Source organism: Thermobia domestica, chromosome 1 (assembly GCF_964235325.1).
Source record: "Thermobia domestica chromosome 1, izTheDome1.hap1.1, whole genome shotgun sequence".
Lineage (NCBI taxonomy): Eukaryota > Metazoa > Arthropoda > Insecta > Zygentoma > Lepismatidae > Thermobia > Thermobia domestica.
The window spans coordinates 71,659,934-71,675,694 of NC_137454.1; the positions used below are offsets into that span (position 1 = coordinate 71,659,934).

Genomic DNA, 15,761 nt, shown 5'->3' on the forward strand with positions numbered 1-15,761 from the left:
AGGAGTCAGACAAATCTTAGAATGTATAAAGTAACCGAAAACGAAAGTCGCTATTCAAGTAACGACTCAATATTATTATTCAGATAGTTGCGTTTAGACATCGCAAAATGATATCAATACGTATATATAAAATGTCCTTGTTTCGAGCCTCTATCAGATGTTAAATATACAGATAACCAGATATGAAACGATATAATTTTCTTGTTTCTTTCAACCGTATAATACCCTAACATTTTAAGATCTGAATTCAAAGTTTTTTCACTTTTTGAAATTGATGCATTCTCTTACTTGAATTTGTATCTGTCTATGCTCTGATTTTATAATATATTCTGTATATGTATTCGTTTTTTTTTTTTCAGCTCAAAAGATTAATTGGTTGTTGCTGCAAAAGAAAGCGCTTTTTAGCGCAACTAACGAAGCAGTTGGGGGCGTGTATGTTGCTGGCACTACGAGACCACTCTATTGCACAAGAAGTTCTTTGTCTGATGCTGGAATGGGAACTTCTGGATAAGGATGACCAAAAATTGCAAATTGTTACCACGCTGCAGAGCACAGCTTCAGGACGACAACATTATGCTGCTCTGTGCGAAAGACAGATGCATCTACGTGCTTTGGTATGCATGCTTTTCTTTATCGTTATTTCGTCTTTGTTTCATACATAATATACGTAATGCTCTGTTAGTTAAACTCATATAGTTTTGAATATAAAAGCTACAATCAATTAATTAATTTGAACTGTTGAACTTACGGTAAAGCTCGAAATCAGTTTTAAAGCAGTGTACATGACTTCAATATTCGTCATTACTTCTACAGCAATACACAATTTACGTGTACAGAAAGAGGTTCAAATTACGAGTTATTTAACTTGAATTTCTGTAACACTTAGATTTACAGATAGTATGTACGTAAAAGAATGTATCATCTTTAGGAAAAGACAAGTAACAATGCCCAGTATGTATATTCAATCTGCTAGTTAACAGTACGTAAATAAATAACAAAATAAAAACTGTCAGTTATTATTGGCAACGAAAGACATACTTTTTAGCGCTACAAAAGTTCATTTTTCATTTTCTCGAAAATTACGCATCAGAATTCAACCCCGTAAGCATGTTATTTTATTCAGTTCGATGTAATCTATCGACTAATATATATCCATTGCTTCATTGTGTAGTCTGCATTGTGAATGTCTAATTTTGGTAGTCTTTGATCCTTATGCCATTTTTTTTTTAGATTAGTAATTTCCTCAATTAGGAAAAAAAAAGGCTTGCAACATGTTAAATTTGGAAGTGTATAGCAAGTCGATTTGCAAATATTTTTCGAGGAATTTGAGTGTGAAATTGTATCAAGTGAATTCTGAAGAACTCTATTTGAAAAGCTAAAAAGGTCTCTTGCACAGTAATAAATAAAATAAAATAATAATAAACATTAAGAATACATAATTTTTAAGTTTTCCTTTTGTTCCTATATTCAGAGATCATGTATTTTCTTTTGTAATATTTGAAGGTTGACTCGCATCTCACTCTCAGGAGAAATTGATTGCTTTGCTTACATAGTTCTTTTCTTCGTACGGTATTAATCTCTATAACTCTTATAAACTAGGAAACACTAAATAGACATGAAAATATGTAAGATTAGTCTGTCCAACAGATAGTAGAATTCTAGGAATTAATAACGGAAGAACAAAAAAAAAAAAAAAAAAAAAAGTGTGTGTAAATAAAACAACTAATTTTGCCTAAGGATCCTCGCAATATTGTAGATATACAGAGAAAATATATAGATTTTTTAAAAGTAGATGAATAAAACCAAGCTTACAGTCACTAAGTTCAATTGTACATTAAGATTAAATTGAATAACTTAAGGAACTAAGGATATATGAGTCGTCCAGTTGCCCATTTACAGAAAATCCTACAAAACTTGGAAAAATGTAGGATCTACATGTTTTGTAGAACTGAGAATACCTCAGTGTGTTCATGTAAAAAAATAATTAAAAAAAAAAAAAAAAAACATCTTTCAAATATTTTCAGTTCTACAAAACGCCTTCATCCTTCAGTTTTTCTCGATTTTCTGATATTTTCTGTAAATGGACAAGAGTTGGAACTGGGCAACTCACATAATGTAATTCATCATACTTGAATATGATTGTTATAAACGAAATAAAGTCTCGAAGTAGGCATGAGAAACGAATTACTTACTTACCAGCAAGAAATGGAATGATCTTACAACACTAAAAAATATGTACTATAAACTTCAACTAGCAAGGGTAAGTAGATAGAAAAGAAAAGGATACTTTACCAACAGAAAAGTAGGTGCGAAACCGCCTGAAAGTTTCACCTACTTTTCTTATTCTTCAATTTTGCATCCTCCTTCCCAGGCTTACGGTTTTCCATATCTGATGAAACATATAGCGAAAGTGTGTCCGTTTTTCATTTTTATTAAGCGTTATCGTGTGTGATGTTTCCATTATTTGCTTTTAAGTAATTCGTTTTATATGTGTCAATAGAAACAACAAGTTGTTACTTATAAGAAATATATAAAAGATTTACATGAGTGTTTCGAAATAATAATAATAATAATAATAATAATAATAATAATAATAATAATAATAATAATAATAATAATAATAATAATAATAATAATAATAATAATAATAATAAAACCCTTAGCCTTCAAAACTCGAACGTCTTGTCTATGGAGTTAATAGAGGAACGGAAGAACTTCCCTCCTTTTCTACCTCCCTCCTTTCTCTCTTATTCTTTATTTCCCTTAAGACAAGGCATGGAAGCTAAGTGCCTCTAATGCCTTCAGTCTATTTCAGCAGCTATTCGATAATTTACAATTTAAGGAGAACCAGTGAAACGAAATATATGATAATTTTACAAATTATCAGTAGAATATATACTTAAGGTACGATTATAGCGAAATTTTTCTATTTCACCCTTTCGGTTTCAATTTTTCTGTCTCGAATCAGCATTCATCCTTCATAGAACAGCGTGTTTATATCGAGTTTATCGATAATTTTTTTCTCACTTAGAGGCAAATCATGGTTAGGAACAAGAACGAAGTATTTAACATGTAGATACAAAAATAATGAGACACTTCCAAAATAAAATCCTAAGAGCTTAGCATACATTCCAGAATAAAAAACTTAAATATGCCACTATCTTTACATACTGAAAGTTCCGGATCCTTTGTGTGTTCACTTGCCTGTAATACCTTTGCTTGCAGATGTAGAATAGATAGTCAAATTAAAAAAATAATTTTCATTTCACTTTTATGGCTTTAGGTTACGTTAAGTTGGGCTAGTAGAGTAGGGTGTTAGGTTAGTAGGATAGTTCACTTGATCGTCCACTGGGAAAAACAATCACATTTGTTTCTTGGAAAAGAAAAAAAAAGGAGCTATAAAGCTTGACTCAGTATGCAAAATAATTAGGTTCGATTTAAAACAATGTGTTATGCGTTTTCCGTCCCGTTGAAGGAAAAAAAGGGGAGGATGAAATAGCAAAATTTCGGTATAACTATACTCTTGTAGGTAGTGGCAGTTCTTAAAGGAAGTCACGTCGATAAAAATTAAAATTCTCTTATCACAAGTTAAGGGGTGGGAACTTACATATGCTTTAATTCTTACATACAGTTTCCTGAAGTTGTATGAAGCTTTCTTTCATAAGCTTGTGGCAGCGATAAAATTTACATTTATATCGATGAGATTTCCCCTCATGAGTCACCTTTGCAGGAAAGGTGTTTCCAATGCTTCATAAAATTTAGGGATGACTTACTTTAATGCCAGTACGTGTAAGTAGAAGTATATAATGTTCAGTCAGCGACAAAAGTTCTTTCCGTTTGGTAAAATTTATTTTGGTAATAATGGTGATATGGCTGGAACGTACAAAAGTGGTATGGCTGGAACGTATATAAAAAATTACATTCTTTTTTAATTTACTGATAACTGACTCAAATTGTCCTTCCATTCTGAAGTTATTTAAGAAACTAATTTCATCAAACTGAAAGAACTTTTGTCGCTGATTGTACAATTATTAGAAGAAACGATTAGTTGATCTACAAAGTAGAACACAAAATGCAAAACGAAGGTAACCCATCTATGTACAAAGTAGCTTGAAAATGATCCATTTGATTAATTTTGTACTGCATACTGTATATTGTAAGGTAAATGTTTAACTGTTATGTATAAAGTAAACTTTTAAGTTTGAAAATGTATTTTATTTTTTATTTAGCAACAGAAAGGTGGTCCGCGAAAACTGACACTGCCAAGTCGCTCAACAGATGCAGATGTGGCACGGCTTCTTTCTTGTGGGTCATTTGGCAACCTCGAGTGCCTCAGCCTTGCGTTTACACATGTTACCAGTGTATGTGCGGAACAGCTTATCAAGTTGCCCTCTTTACGCTACCTCAATCTGTGGTCCACACAGGTCAGTACTCATACATTTTTCAGACTAAACGTTATGAACTTATATAGCATAACTATTTCGACGGCTTAGATTAATTCAGAGATACTTGTATAAGCACCCAATTCTGTAGAAATGAAACAGATAAAATAAATAAATAAAAGAGCGAAATACTTCCAAGTAAATTTCCATTATTTGGGTAGGAAAAAAAGGAACTCCGAAGTTCCCTACTTCTGTCTTAGCTTAAAACATAAGAAACTATTTTTTTAAAAATTTAAATTATTAAGTTCCGTAAATTCGCTTTGGACTAAATATTGTAATGTTTACTCATCTCGAAAATGTTATAAATCTGATTACAAGTATATAGACACAGGAGTACCAATGGTCCTACTTTGAAACACATATATTTTTAATGTAAATAATCGTCTTCTCACAAGATTACACATGCTGTTTTATACACGAATAGTACTAAACCAAACTGATCTGAACTCTCTGGCATTATAGTCCACGAAGGATTATAATCTAACAGAAATTTATGGTGATCACATTGGCTTCTGTTAATGTTATTTCTGGTTTTCCAGTAATAAATGAGGTGAACATAAGCGAGAGTTTACCATTGAACATAGAACACCTGTGTGTCTGTTTATTTCACGATAACTTTCGTAAAATCTTAGCTTAAAACTAGATCAGATTTTAATAAAACTTGATGTGTATACTTTCTTTGAAGCCTAGGAAATAAGGCTATTAATTTCAGTTGAAATCCACGAAGCATAAAGAGATAAAATTGACCAAAAGTTGAAGTTTTTGCGTGTAAATTATCACGTTATCTTTTGTAAAAATTATTCGATTTTGTTAAAATACAAATTTTTCACGATAACTTTTAAAACTTTCCTCAGTTTCGTATAATATGGCAAACATTTTCTTTGATACCTAAGAATCATCATTGTTTCTAGCTAGAAATCAGACAGGAATAAAGGGATCAATTCATTACTTCAATAATAATAATAATAATAATAATAATAATAATAATAATAATAATAATAATAATAATAATAATAATAATAATAATAATAATCGTCATCATCATCCTTTGCTTGCTTCTGATATACCGGTATATGGTATCAAGTTGTTATGTTTTTGTACACCGAGGAAACTATACCAAAATTAGTTCACTGGGCTGGAAAAGAACCTTACACGACAGAAAAGAACTTTTGCTGGTGACTCTTTAATGTTCAAAATATAAGTAATAATATCCCATTGAATTATATGTTTCATGATTTCACTTTTTTTAAATGATCTAGCAATTTCCAAGATTTTTAAATCTTAAAATTAAGATAAAATTCCAGAATTTCGAGGATTCGAGGAAACCTTGAATTCGAATTTTGTTCCTTGATTCATATATCTGGTCTAAGTTTTATGTTGGTATGACGTTGCAAAAAAACTTATTAATTAGCTTGATTTAAACATGCTGTTAAGATTTAAGTTTATTTAGCATTCTTTTCTTCATCAGGCAATGCATTTGTAGTACATAAATGGAACAGTGTATAAAAACATATTATATTTCCACAATCAAAAATATATTATTATACACACAATTACTCTATAAGCTTACTAATAACACTGGCTACAGCAAATATATATATATAGTTATTGTAGAGAGTTATTCATGGTCAAAAGCATTTACTTCTTCTTCTTCTTCTTCTAAGCCTTTTTCTCAGTTTGCTGGGGTCGGCTTTTCGGATCGCTGTCCTCCACTTGTTTCTACCTTCTGTCATATCCGTTGTGACACCACACTGCACCATATCATTCTCAACAAAATCTCCCCACTTCTTTTTTGGCCGGCCTCGGGCTCATTTCCCACTCACTTGTATTCTATATAAGCGGTGAAGTACGTATTTCAAAGATCTTCTTACATACTCAAATCATCTCAATCTATTTTCTTGCAGTTTTTCTACTACTGATCTCACCTTTACTGTTCTCCGGATCATTTCTTTCTTAATTTTGTCCTTCCGTGTCACTCCACACATCTACATCTCCGCAACATGCAACTTCTGTTCCTCTCTCTTCTTCGTCGTCCAACATTCTGCTCCGTACAATAAGGTAGGTCTCACTACTGATATGTAAACTTTTCCTTTAAATCGTATTGATACCCTACGGTCACACAACACTCTTGCTGCTTCTCTCCACTTCGTCCAACCGTTGCTAATTCTGCTGTTTACATCTTCTTCTATTCCTGCATTTTCCTGCAGAATTGATCCCAAGTACTTGAATTTCTTCGTTATTACCAACTCTTTTTCGTCAAGTTGTATTCTCGATTACATTTTTCCTGAAAGGACAATGCAAATATTCTGTTTTATTTTTACTAATTCTAAGCTCTTTGCTCTGCAATGCTCCTCTGCAGACATGTAATTTCTCTTGCAGAGCTGTCTTGGTTTCATTTACCAGCACGATGTCATCCGCAAATAGCATATTCCAAGGTGCTAACTCTTGGATATCCTTTATAAGTTCCTCCATCACAATTTCGAAAAGGCATGGACTAAGACTAGATATATGATGAAGTCCCACTTCAACTGCGCACGCGCTCTTCACTACTGCCCTACACCCATTTACATATTTTAAACTACACAGATGTATGTGTTTGGAACACACTTTTTGTTCAGTACCCACCAAATAAGATCCCGTGGCACTCTATGTTCATCTTTGAATAAGATAACAGCACCCTACATGCTTTTTATATCGAATGACAATTTGTTTCATGTCGAACAGTATTTTAATTTCATAAGCAAAAGAATTGCAGACATACAGTATGATCATTATATGATGTTGAAGATGAGGATCCTCTCTATAGTATAGATAATGTTTAAGGTTATTCGTATTTCTTTGTAACAGTGATATTTTCTTTTCTGACAATACATATATACAAAATGATAAAATGATAACTTATTTTGGCAAAGAATATAGTTTTCTGTAGTAATACAAAGGTACAAAGGAAGTATTAGTAATAATTCTCATAATTTTCTTCTTCTTCTTCTTTTAATTATAAATACTCTCAATTAAGTGATACTATATTTTTCATATAAGAAAGGAAGAAGCATAATTTAGGAAGAATATTTTACTTTGCTTTCAGCTATCATAACGAGGAACTACATAGTTTATACGGTTTACCCAACATTGTTAGAGTCGTCAAGTCTAGGAGGCTTAGGTGGGCAGGTCATGTAGCTAGAATGGAAGAAAGTAGAAACGCTTTCAAAGTCTTGACTGGTAGACCCATAGGAAAACGACCATTAGGAAGACCTAGGCGCAGATGGGAGGATAATATTAAGATGGATCTCGCAGAGATAGGAATACAAAGTAGAAACTGGATCCAATTAGCTAAGGATAGAAGTCAGTGGAGAGCTTTTGTGAACGCGGCACTGAACCTCCGGGTTCCATAGGCCATAGAGTTAGTTAGTTAGTTAGTTTTCAGCTATCATAACATGATTTCATGATTATTTTTCTTGTACTCAATGTATGAAGAAGTAAAGAAATAAACTTAACCCCAAGCATGCTTGCACTCGTATCATGGCAGGTTTTTTGTAAGCTTTAAACTTTTTTTCTCTCATGCCAAGGTTTTGAATTAACTCAAGTTACCCTTAATCCCATTTCAATTTATATAACAATAAGTAAAATTTATTAAACTATTCCGTGTGTGTTAATGCTGTTTTTATGTAATAGTAAAACATTTTTATTAGAAGCCATTAAATTTTATTTCATGTTTTTTTCTATTGCAGTTTGGAGATACAGGGCTTCAACTGATTTCTGAACATCTTCCCAAGCTGCAAGTATTGAATTTGTGTGAGACTCCAGTTACAGACAAAGGTCTTGCTTCACTGGCATGTAAGCATTATTAATAATCCTATCAACATTTTAGTTTTGTTCTATTTTAATAATCATTTTCTAAAAATAAAAAGTTCGAATGGAATTCACCAAGATATTTTATTTATTTATTTATTTATTTTGTATTTTTTGTTCTTTCATCCGTGTGGTTTTAACTAAATATCAAAATCTACGATTAAGTATAATGCTCTTAACAGAAGGGTTGTGGTCCAGTAATATATGGAGCTTGTCATCACCAGAGGAGAATAAACTCTTGATTTGAGCATCCTTCTATGTCTGAGTGTGTACGAGACTTCTCAAACTGCTTATTTTGTTCTGTCATTCTTCATTCTAAACATTTGCCCTCTTTATTTCTCTTTTTTCACTTTCTTTTATCCTACCATCTCCTCCTTGGTCTTCTGCGTGATTGTTTTCGTATTATTTATTTACTATTTACACTTACTTTCTTAAATAAGCAATATTCTTTTATTCTATGGCAGCATAGCCTAGATTTTTTACTCCTTTCTCTAACCTTCTCTTGAATGAATGTATTCTTCATTATGTTATTTCTTATTTGATCTTTTCTTGTTTTTACGAATATGCTTCTTAAGAATCCTATCTCTGGATTCTGCTTCCATATCCTTTCGTCGTTATCCATATTTCTGCAGCTTAGATTATTATGGACATGGAATATGTGTTGCATATTAGGATTTTATTTATTTATTTATTTTTATTTTACTTTCCTAGTATGTTAACATCTCATATGACAATTATATTTTGGTATAATATTTCTCTCTCCTATGACTGTAGTCTTTTATTTTTCTATCTCCTATAGCTACGTTTACTAATATAAAATATATCTCGTTACCTTGTTCTAGACCACGTTTCATTTTGAATCATTCACTTTTTCCACGGTATGTTCACACTCTGCAACGACAATTTTGATAGATTTGTATAACCCACCGTATTGGTTTTTCCTTCATTTCAAATTGCTCAAGTTCTTTCCACATGTTCTCCCTAGGTACACTGTCATATACTCTCCCTCTAAATCTATAAATACTATAACCAAGGTTTCGCTATTCCCAATTCTTTTAAATTAGCTGTATAAGTGCAAGTATAAGATCTGTTGTTCATCTTCCTTTCTTAAAGCGGTGATACTCTTCACATAGGTTTCTTTCAATTTGATCGTGGATTTGCCGTTGAAAAGTTGACATATTAGTTCATATATGCTATTCCACGCGAAAGTTACTATTTTTTAAAAATTATTATTCCTCTTCTTGAAGATTGGAATGAGTCTTTCTCTTATCTAGTCTTCAGATATCCTTTTCTGTTTCCAGAGTTACTTCATTAACCTATAGAGCTAGTGTACATACACTGGATCTCTCGCTCACTTCCAGAGGCGATGCGTTAATATGGCTTTTTCGGCATGTTTACAATTTAAATTTAATCAAACTGTAAGCTTCTTCTTGAAACATTTAGCAATATTTTCAACTAAAAGTATAAATGCAGTGCATTCTTCCTTCCATTCTTAGTCTTTGGAACTTTCAATTAGACTTTTTCCTTCCTTCACCAAGAGAAGCTTCCAATCCGAAACACTGGTCTTCTGTTACAATAAAAGCTAGCTTACAAGTTCTATTCGCTAGACACAGACACCGCCTATACTATAACTGGAAGCGGTGCAAACTATAATCTTGTAAGCGTATAGATTAAAAGCCTTCCTGAAGGTCGCATTTCGGCTGCTGCCTTATGCTTTTGTGTGAGAAAAGTTATGTTTTCTTTTTTTTTTAGGTGCTTCGCGATGACACGAATGCTACTTTAGCTTTGAAAGTGTCAGTGAAAAGTGTAATTGCATTATCAAGAGTTTATTCAGAGACTAGTTCAATTCAAGATCATCTACGGATAAATTGTCAGTAATTTTCAAATGTAGACCTACACCGTTAATGTCCAATTTGACAATTAGAAGCAAGAATTTTTCCCGTCTCCTGACACAACAAAACCAAAATTCATTTAAGTGGTTGTCCGGTTGTAGGAAATTAAGCTATACTGTTGCCCATGTTTTTGTCTTTTTCCGCGTCAAATGCCTTCTGTTTGAACGAAGGCGATTTAGCAACTTGAGAAATTTACATAATGTTGAAAGAAGATATAAACTGTCATAAAATCATATTGATTTTGAAGTGGCAATAAAAAAAAATATAAAACAAAGTTCGCTAAGGATTCTAGAATAGTTTCCGTTATGGGATCAGTATAGAATTAATGCAGAAAATTTGTCAATACCAATAGACATATTGCTCATTTAATCGGTACACTTTTTAGCTGAGCATGAACTTGCTTTCCGTGGACAGAATAAATCTCGAGGCTTGTGTAATCGTGGGGTCCCCACTGGTCTGATGGCTAGCGCATATGCCTTTGGTACACGGGATTCCGGATTCGATTTCTGGTGGGAAAGTCTTGAAAAACTTGAACGTATTACAGTGGTTTTGTCTTCCAGTTGAAGCACCAACCACTCATGAAGCATCTCCAGATAAGAATGTCCATTAACATTGTCTCCGAAGAAGTAACCTAAAACCGTCAGAAAACACCACTTCCGGACCGCACTATATATTATAATATTTGTTTTGCCTTCTCGTTTTAATGTGTAGAGTTTTTGTTTATCAATTCTTAGAATACTTCCTCCATATCTCGTGATTACGTGATTAGTTTGCCGCTTTTATCGCCAATTCACTGTGTTTGATCTGTGTTTCATCCTATATTCTTAATAGTCCAGCATTTTCTTTTTTCCTTTAGTATTTTTTTCTAGATTTTACATTTCGGAGCTAATTCTGATCCAGATTTATTAGCGTTCTTTAACATAATTATTTGTTTATAATGAGCTACAAGTCTCGAGATCTTAAAATGAAAGGAATAGCTGGGTACATTCAACATAATCTACCTAAGTATATCGAAAATACGATATTTTTTCTTTCTTTCCGACTTTACTTCAAAATTTAGAAATTAGCCAAGAAAGGAGAAACATGTGACATTTATGTAGAACTATCGTTTGCCTTTATTTCGCAATCAACTGGACTTAAAATGAAAGACAAACTTTATTCATTTCATGTAATTTGCTCTGATACTTGGGTGAAAATTTATTTGATTGAAACGATGTTTAAAAACCTGGTGATTTTGGAAATAACATGTGCTCTTTTGCAGCAGATATGGATTGGCACGTATTTCAAGCATCTTCTAAATGTTTCAAACAATTGCCATTTCCCTAGTTTTTCTTCTTTTTTTAAACTTCTGTTCTAGAAGTCTGAAAGAATCTGTTGGAAGAGTCTTCTTGAAGGACACAACATACTTCAAGAAGATAAAAGTCCCGACATCCTTTAAATCACATTTTGGGCCTAATTGAAACATCTTCGACCAAATATAAAAGGGGTCTCTCAGATGCATCTTACAATAACTTCATCTAGGTCATTTCTGCTCTCTATAGGTCATCTAGGTAATCTCTTCACTGTAAGGACCGTATCTCACACAGTTTAGCTTTATGGACTCACAGCTATTCTGAGGTCGTCATTCTGCAGTTAATAACAAAACAAAGGAGTGATCTAGAGACAACGAGGGCATATCGGAAGATAAGTTAGAAGTTTGGAATTTTATGTAATAACAAACTTATGCTTAATACTAGCACCTTTTTCTCAAAAAGAGAAATAATAATAATAATAATAAAAAGCACTGGAAAGAACCATCTCATATTTTTTTCTCTTTCTCTAGTTTTGTGTGTAGCCTTAGTTGCAAGAATCATCTGTTTATACAAATATGTTGCAAAATGGATCGAAATATGGAAACCTTTTTCATTAATATCGTTTGGTTTTTTTTTAGAAATTATCTTTGATGATTTGGTTTCTATTTACAGTGATCGTGTGGCTAGGATCTCGTGTTAAGCTGCAGATCCATGTAGTTCTGAGCAATGTTCTCTTTCTATAAAGTCCGCAATAGTTAGTTGACACTGATATCCTTCGATAGAATACCATCCGTATAACCAGCAGGCTCCACTCTAACAAAACAGCTTCACATTTCACGCCATTTTGTCGTGATGCATAGATTGGAAAAACCTTGTTTCCTGAATTTCTTTTATTCGTTAGAGAGATTGGTTTTAATATCCTTGAAATGCTTAGTCAAATCTGCTATACATCAGGAATATTTAAATAGGTGTGAGTTTATTATAATATTTATTTCATTTACTTATTAGCTATATTCATAAGTTAGTATTGTAATGTAGACACGGATTAAAAATATTTCGGATTATATTATAATGAGTTGAATGGCAAATCGTAGAATAACCCTCAAAAATCCGCTACAATTAAGGATCATGAATTTAGGACAATATTACAACTATTTTGGACATGATCTTACTAGACGTGATAATCAATACAAACAATTTAAATGGGCAGTGCTTAATAATGTAGTCTTACTTCCGTACTCATATTAAACATTATAATCACGTAATACAAACGAACAATTTCCAATTTTTTTTTTATCAATCTGGTAGCTAACCTAAAATTAGAACCTAGAATAGACATTACTGCTTTTATCTACTACAAAAAAACATATTTTAATAGTAACAGGAACATGCTACTGGCATTATTTCTTTTGCTAGGTGCATCAATTATGGATTATTATTATTGTACAATATAAATGTTGAAAGTAAGCTTTTGTTATTATTATTGCCTGAATTTTAATGATTAAATATTTACAAATTATTTGTTTGTTTACTTTCTATATCCTCTAAGGTTTTTTGTTTTTCTAAAATTTCTCTCTTTTTCAGCGATGAAAAACTTGAGAAAGTTAAACCTGAATAGCACAAGTCTGTCAGCTTATACGTTTGAACGCTTGAAACAGAAACTTCCCGCCTTACAAGAATGTGATGTTCGGTACACAGATGCATGGTGAAAAGTGCCCACGTTTTGTGAACAAAATAGATAAAAATTGATACAAAGTGAGCTACTTTTTACTTGTAGTCCCTTTATCAAGATAGATATCTACTACAGTGCGATATTTAGTAGAAAAAAGAAAAGCAAACACCATCTTTAATAAGCGCATTAAAACCTGAAGAAATAACGTCTGAACTTTTTCTTCATTGTTGTATAAAAAAAACTTGATTAAATTTCGAAGCGACGTAGAAGAAAAAAAAACTTTTCTTATGAAGTTATATAAAAGTGCACTTCATATTGAATTAACTTATATCTATATCTTTAACGTTTACTAATCATTATTTAAACAGAAGAAAAAGCATTAAATTATACACAAAACATATCTGTACATACACAAACTTATCTATAATAAATTATAGTCAAGGTAATTTACTTAAGTTACTTTATATAAATAAATATATATAATCTTGATGATATGGATTAGTGGAAAGAAAATTTGCTGTAAAATACATATTTGCTACTTAGTATGTACATGCTGGTTGTTAATTTCACTGGAACCAATTATGTGCCATATCTTTTTACATATATATTGAAACACAAATTAAAATCATGGTTATTTATTATTCTATTGTAATTACTACTTTTTAAACTTCTTTGAAAGTAAATAAATCGTAAAACATATACACTTTATTTCATTTCAAACACTTCTTCGTTGAACAATAGAGTTTTAACATGTCTTACTTTTCATCATTGCTATTAAAACCATTGGTTGAAGAATTAGTTTTTTTTTTTTTTTTTTTTTTTTTTTTTTTTTTTTTTAGGTTAAGAATGATAAGAAGAAAAGATTTATAGAGAGAAGTCATGTCTGTGATGTACGATGTAATCATTATTCAGTGTGTTCTAATATTTTAAAGATAGATATTATAGGAAGCAATTTGTACGAGAGAAAGAAGAGCAAGTGAAGTATGTTTCACCAAAAATTTTGATCCACACATGTTAATGATTAAAGTATGAAGCAAACGAGATTGTATATTTCCTTCAGTCTCACATTTCATATACAAAATCTTTATTCTTGGTATGCCTGTATGTTGTTTCTCAATTATAATAAGCTTTCAGGTCTTAAGATGGTGGAGTTGGCATGATAAATCGGCCCATACCGTCCCACTTCAAACATTGATCATGAAAACAATTAACCAAAAAGAAGCCGATTTCCTGTGCTGGCTACGTATTTATTATCTAAATTTATTCTTTGAAAGATGGAAAAGAGAGTGTGATTTTCAGGTGTAAGCATGAATCTGTGTATTGAGTATCATGGGCACATGATGACAAGAAATAGCCCTTAATTGGTGTTACGAACTTTATTGCGTTGTATATTTTTAAAGATTTGGTCACGTAAATCTCTTACAAACTGTGTTTTAGTTTTATCTTCTGCAAAAAAAATATGTTTTAGATAGGCAAATGCTAATATTATAATCTATTTGAGTTCTAAAGTATGGAAATCAGTAGAAAATTGGATTATTTTATAATAATGTACGTTATATCTAGCTAATAAATATATCATTCTACGTAAATTATTATTGTTATTATTAAAGTTAAAATTTAATTTGGTGAAATAGTGCAATTCAGTTATTATTTCTCCGAATTAAATCAATGTGGCTTTTACTGAAATAAATATAAAATGATAATGAGAACTATCGGGACAACGATTAGTATATAATTTTTTATACGAATTATTGCGTTATATTTAATAGTAATTTACTGTACTTTTTTGTTACATTGTTTAAAATCAAATTTAAGCATTCCAGTTAAAACAATTATTTCATCGTAAGAAGTGTTGTAGGAGTATTTTGTTAATTTTGTTATCTAAAACAAAAGTAATATTTATACGGCAGAATAATAAATTCCACAAGATAATAGAGAAATGTGTGTGTATATATATTTTTATGAAAATAATAAAATCCATATAAGACAATGTGTATGTGTTTTACGAAGCCTTTACAATATATAAATATTTCAAATATAGTATACTTGAACTGTGAATATATCAAATAGAAGGTACTCTGACTACACTCATTTCTACTTTGGAAATCCCTTAGAAGATTTTTTTTAATTCTCTCTTTTTCTACTTTTCCAAGAGATAACAATAGTTGAACACTCATGCAGTGTGTTTATCAGTAATATATATATATATATATATATATATATATATATATATATATATATATATATATATATATATATATATATATATAATACCTTTTATTTTAATTTATACTTAAGATAAATATCAGGTGTATAGAAGCAAACCTTGCTAAATCGATTTTTTAAAATTTTGTCAGGAAACGAAAGAAAGTGACGCTCTTATGTTGTTTCAGAATTGTTGAACTTTTTTGTTTGTTTAGTGGTTACTACTTAATGCAAATGAGTGAGATCTACCACTAAACAAAAAAAAAAAAAAAAAAAAACAAAAAAAAAGTTGTTCAACAATTCTGAAACATAAGGGCGTCACTATTTCTTCGTTTCCTGACAAAATTGAAAAATGGATTTAGCAGGTTTTGCTTCTATACCCCTGACATATTATAAACAGAAAGCTCAA

The 15,761-nt window shown here is 31.3% G+C and overlaps 1 protein-coding gene across 1 annotated transcript in view; it reads left to right on the plus strand.

Annotated features, from left to right (window-relative positions):
- The window catches only part of LOC145685965 (C-Maf-inducing protein-like), a 504,177-nt gene extending 488,824 nt beyond the window's left edge, over nucleotides 1-15,353 (plus strand). Inside the window, exons 11-14 of the mRNA XM_081758762.1 lie at nucleotides 360-614; nucleotides 4,230-4,424; nucleotides 8,171-8,276; nucleotides 13,060-15,353. Of these exons, the coding sequence (XP_081614888.1) occupies nucleotides 360-614; nucleotides 4,230-4,424; nucleotides 8,171-8,276; nucleotides 13,060-13,184 (681 nt within the window). The 3' untranslated portion in view covers nucleotides 13,185-15,353. The remainder of the gene's footprint in view (nucleotides 1-359; nucleotides 615-4,229; nucleotides 4,425-8,170; nucleotides 8,277-13,059) is intronic.
- Nucleotides 15,354-15,761: the final 408 nt, after the last annotated feature.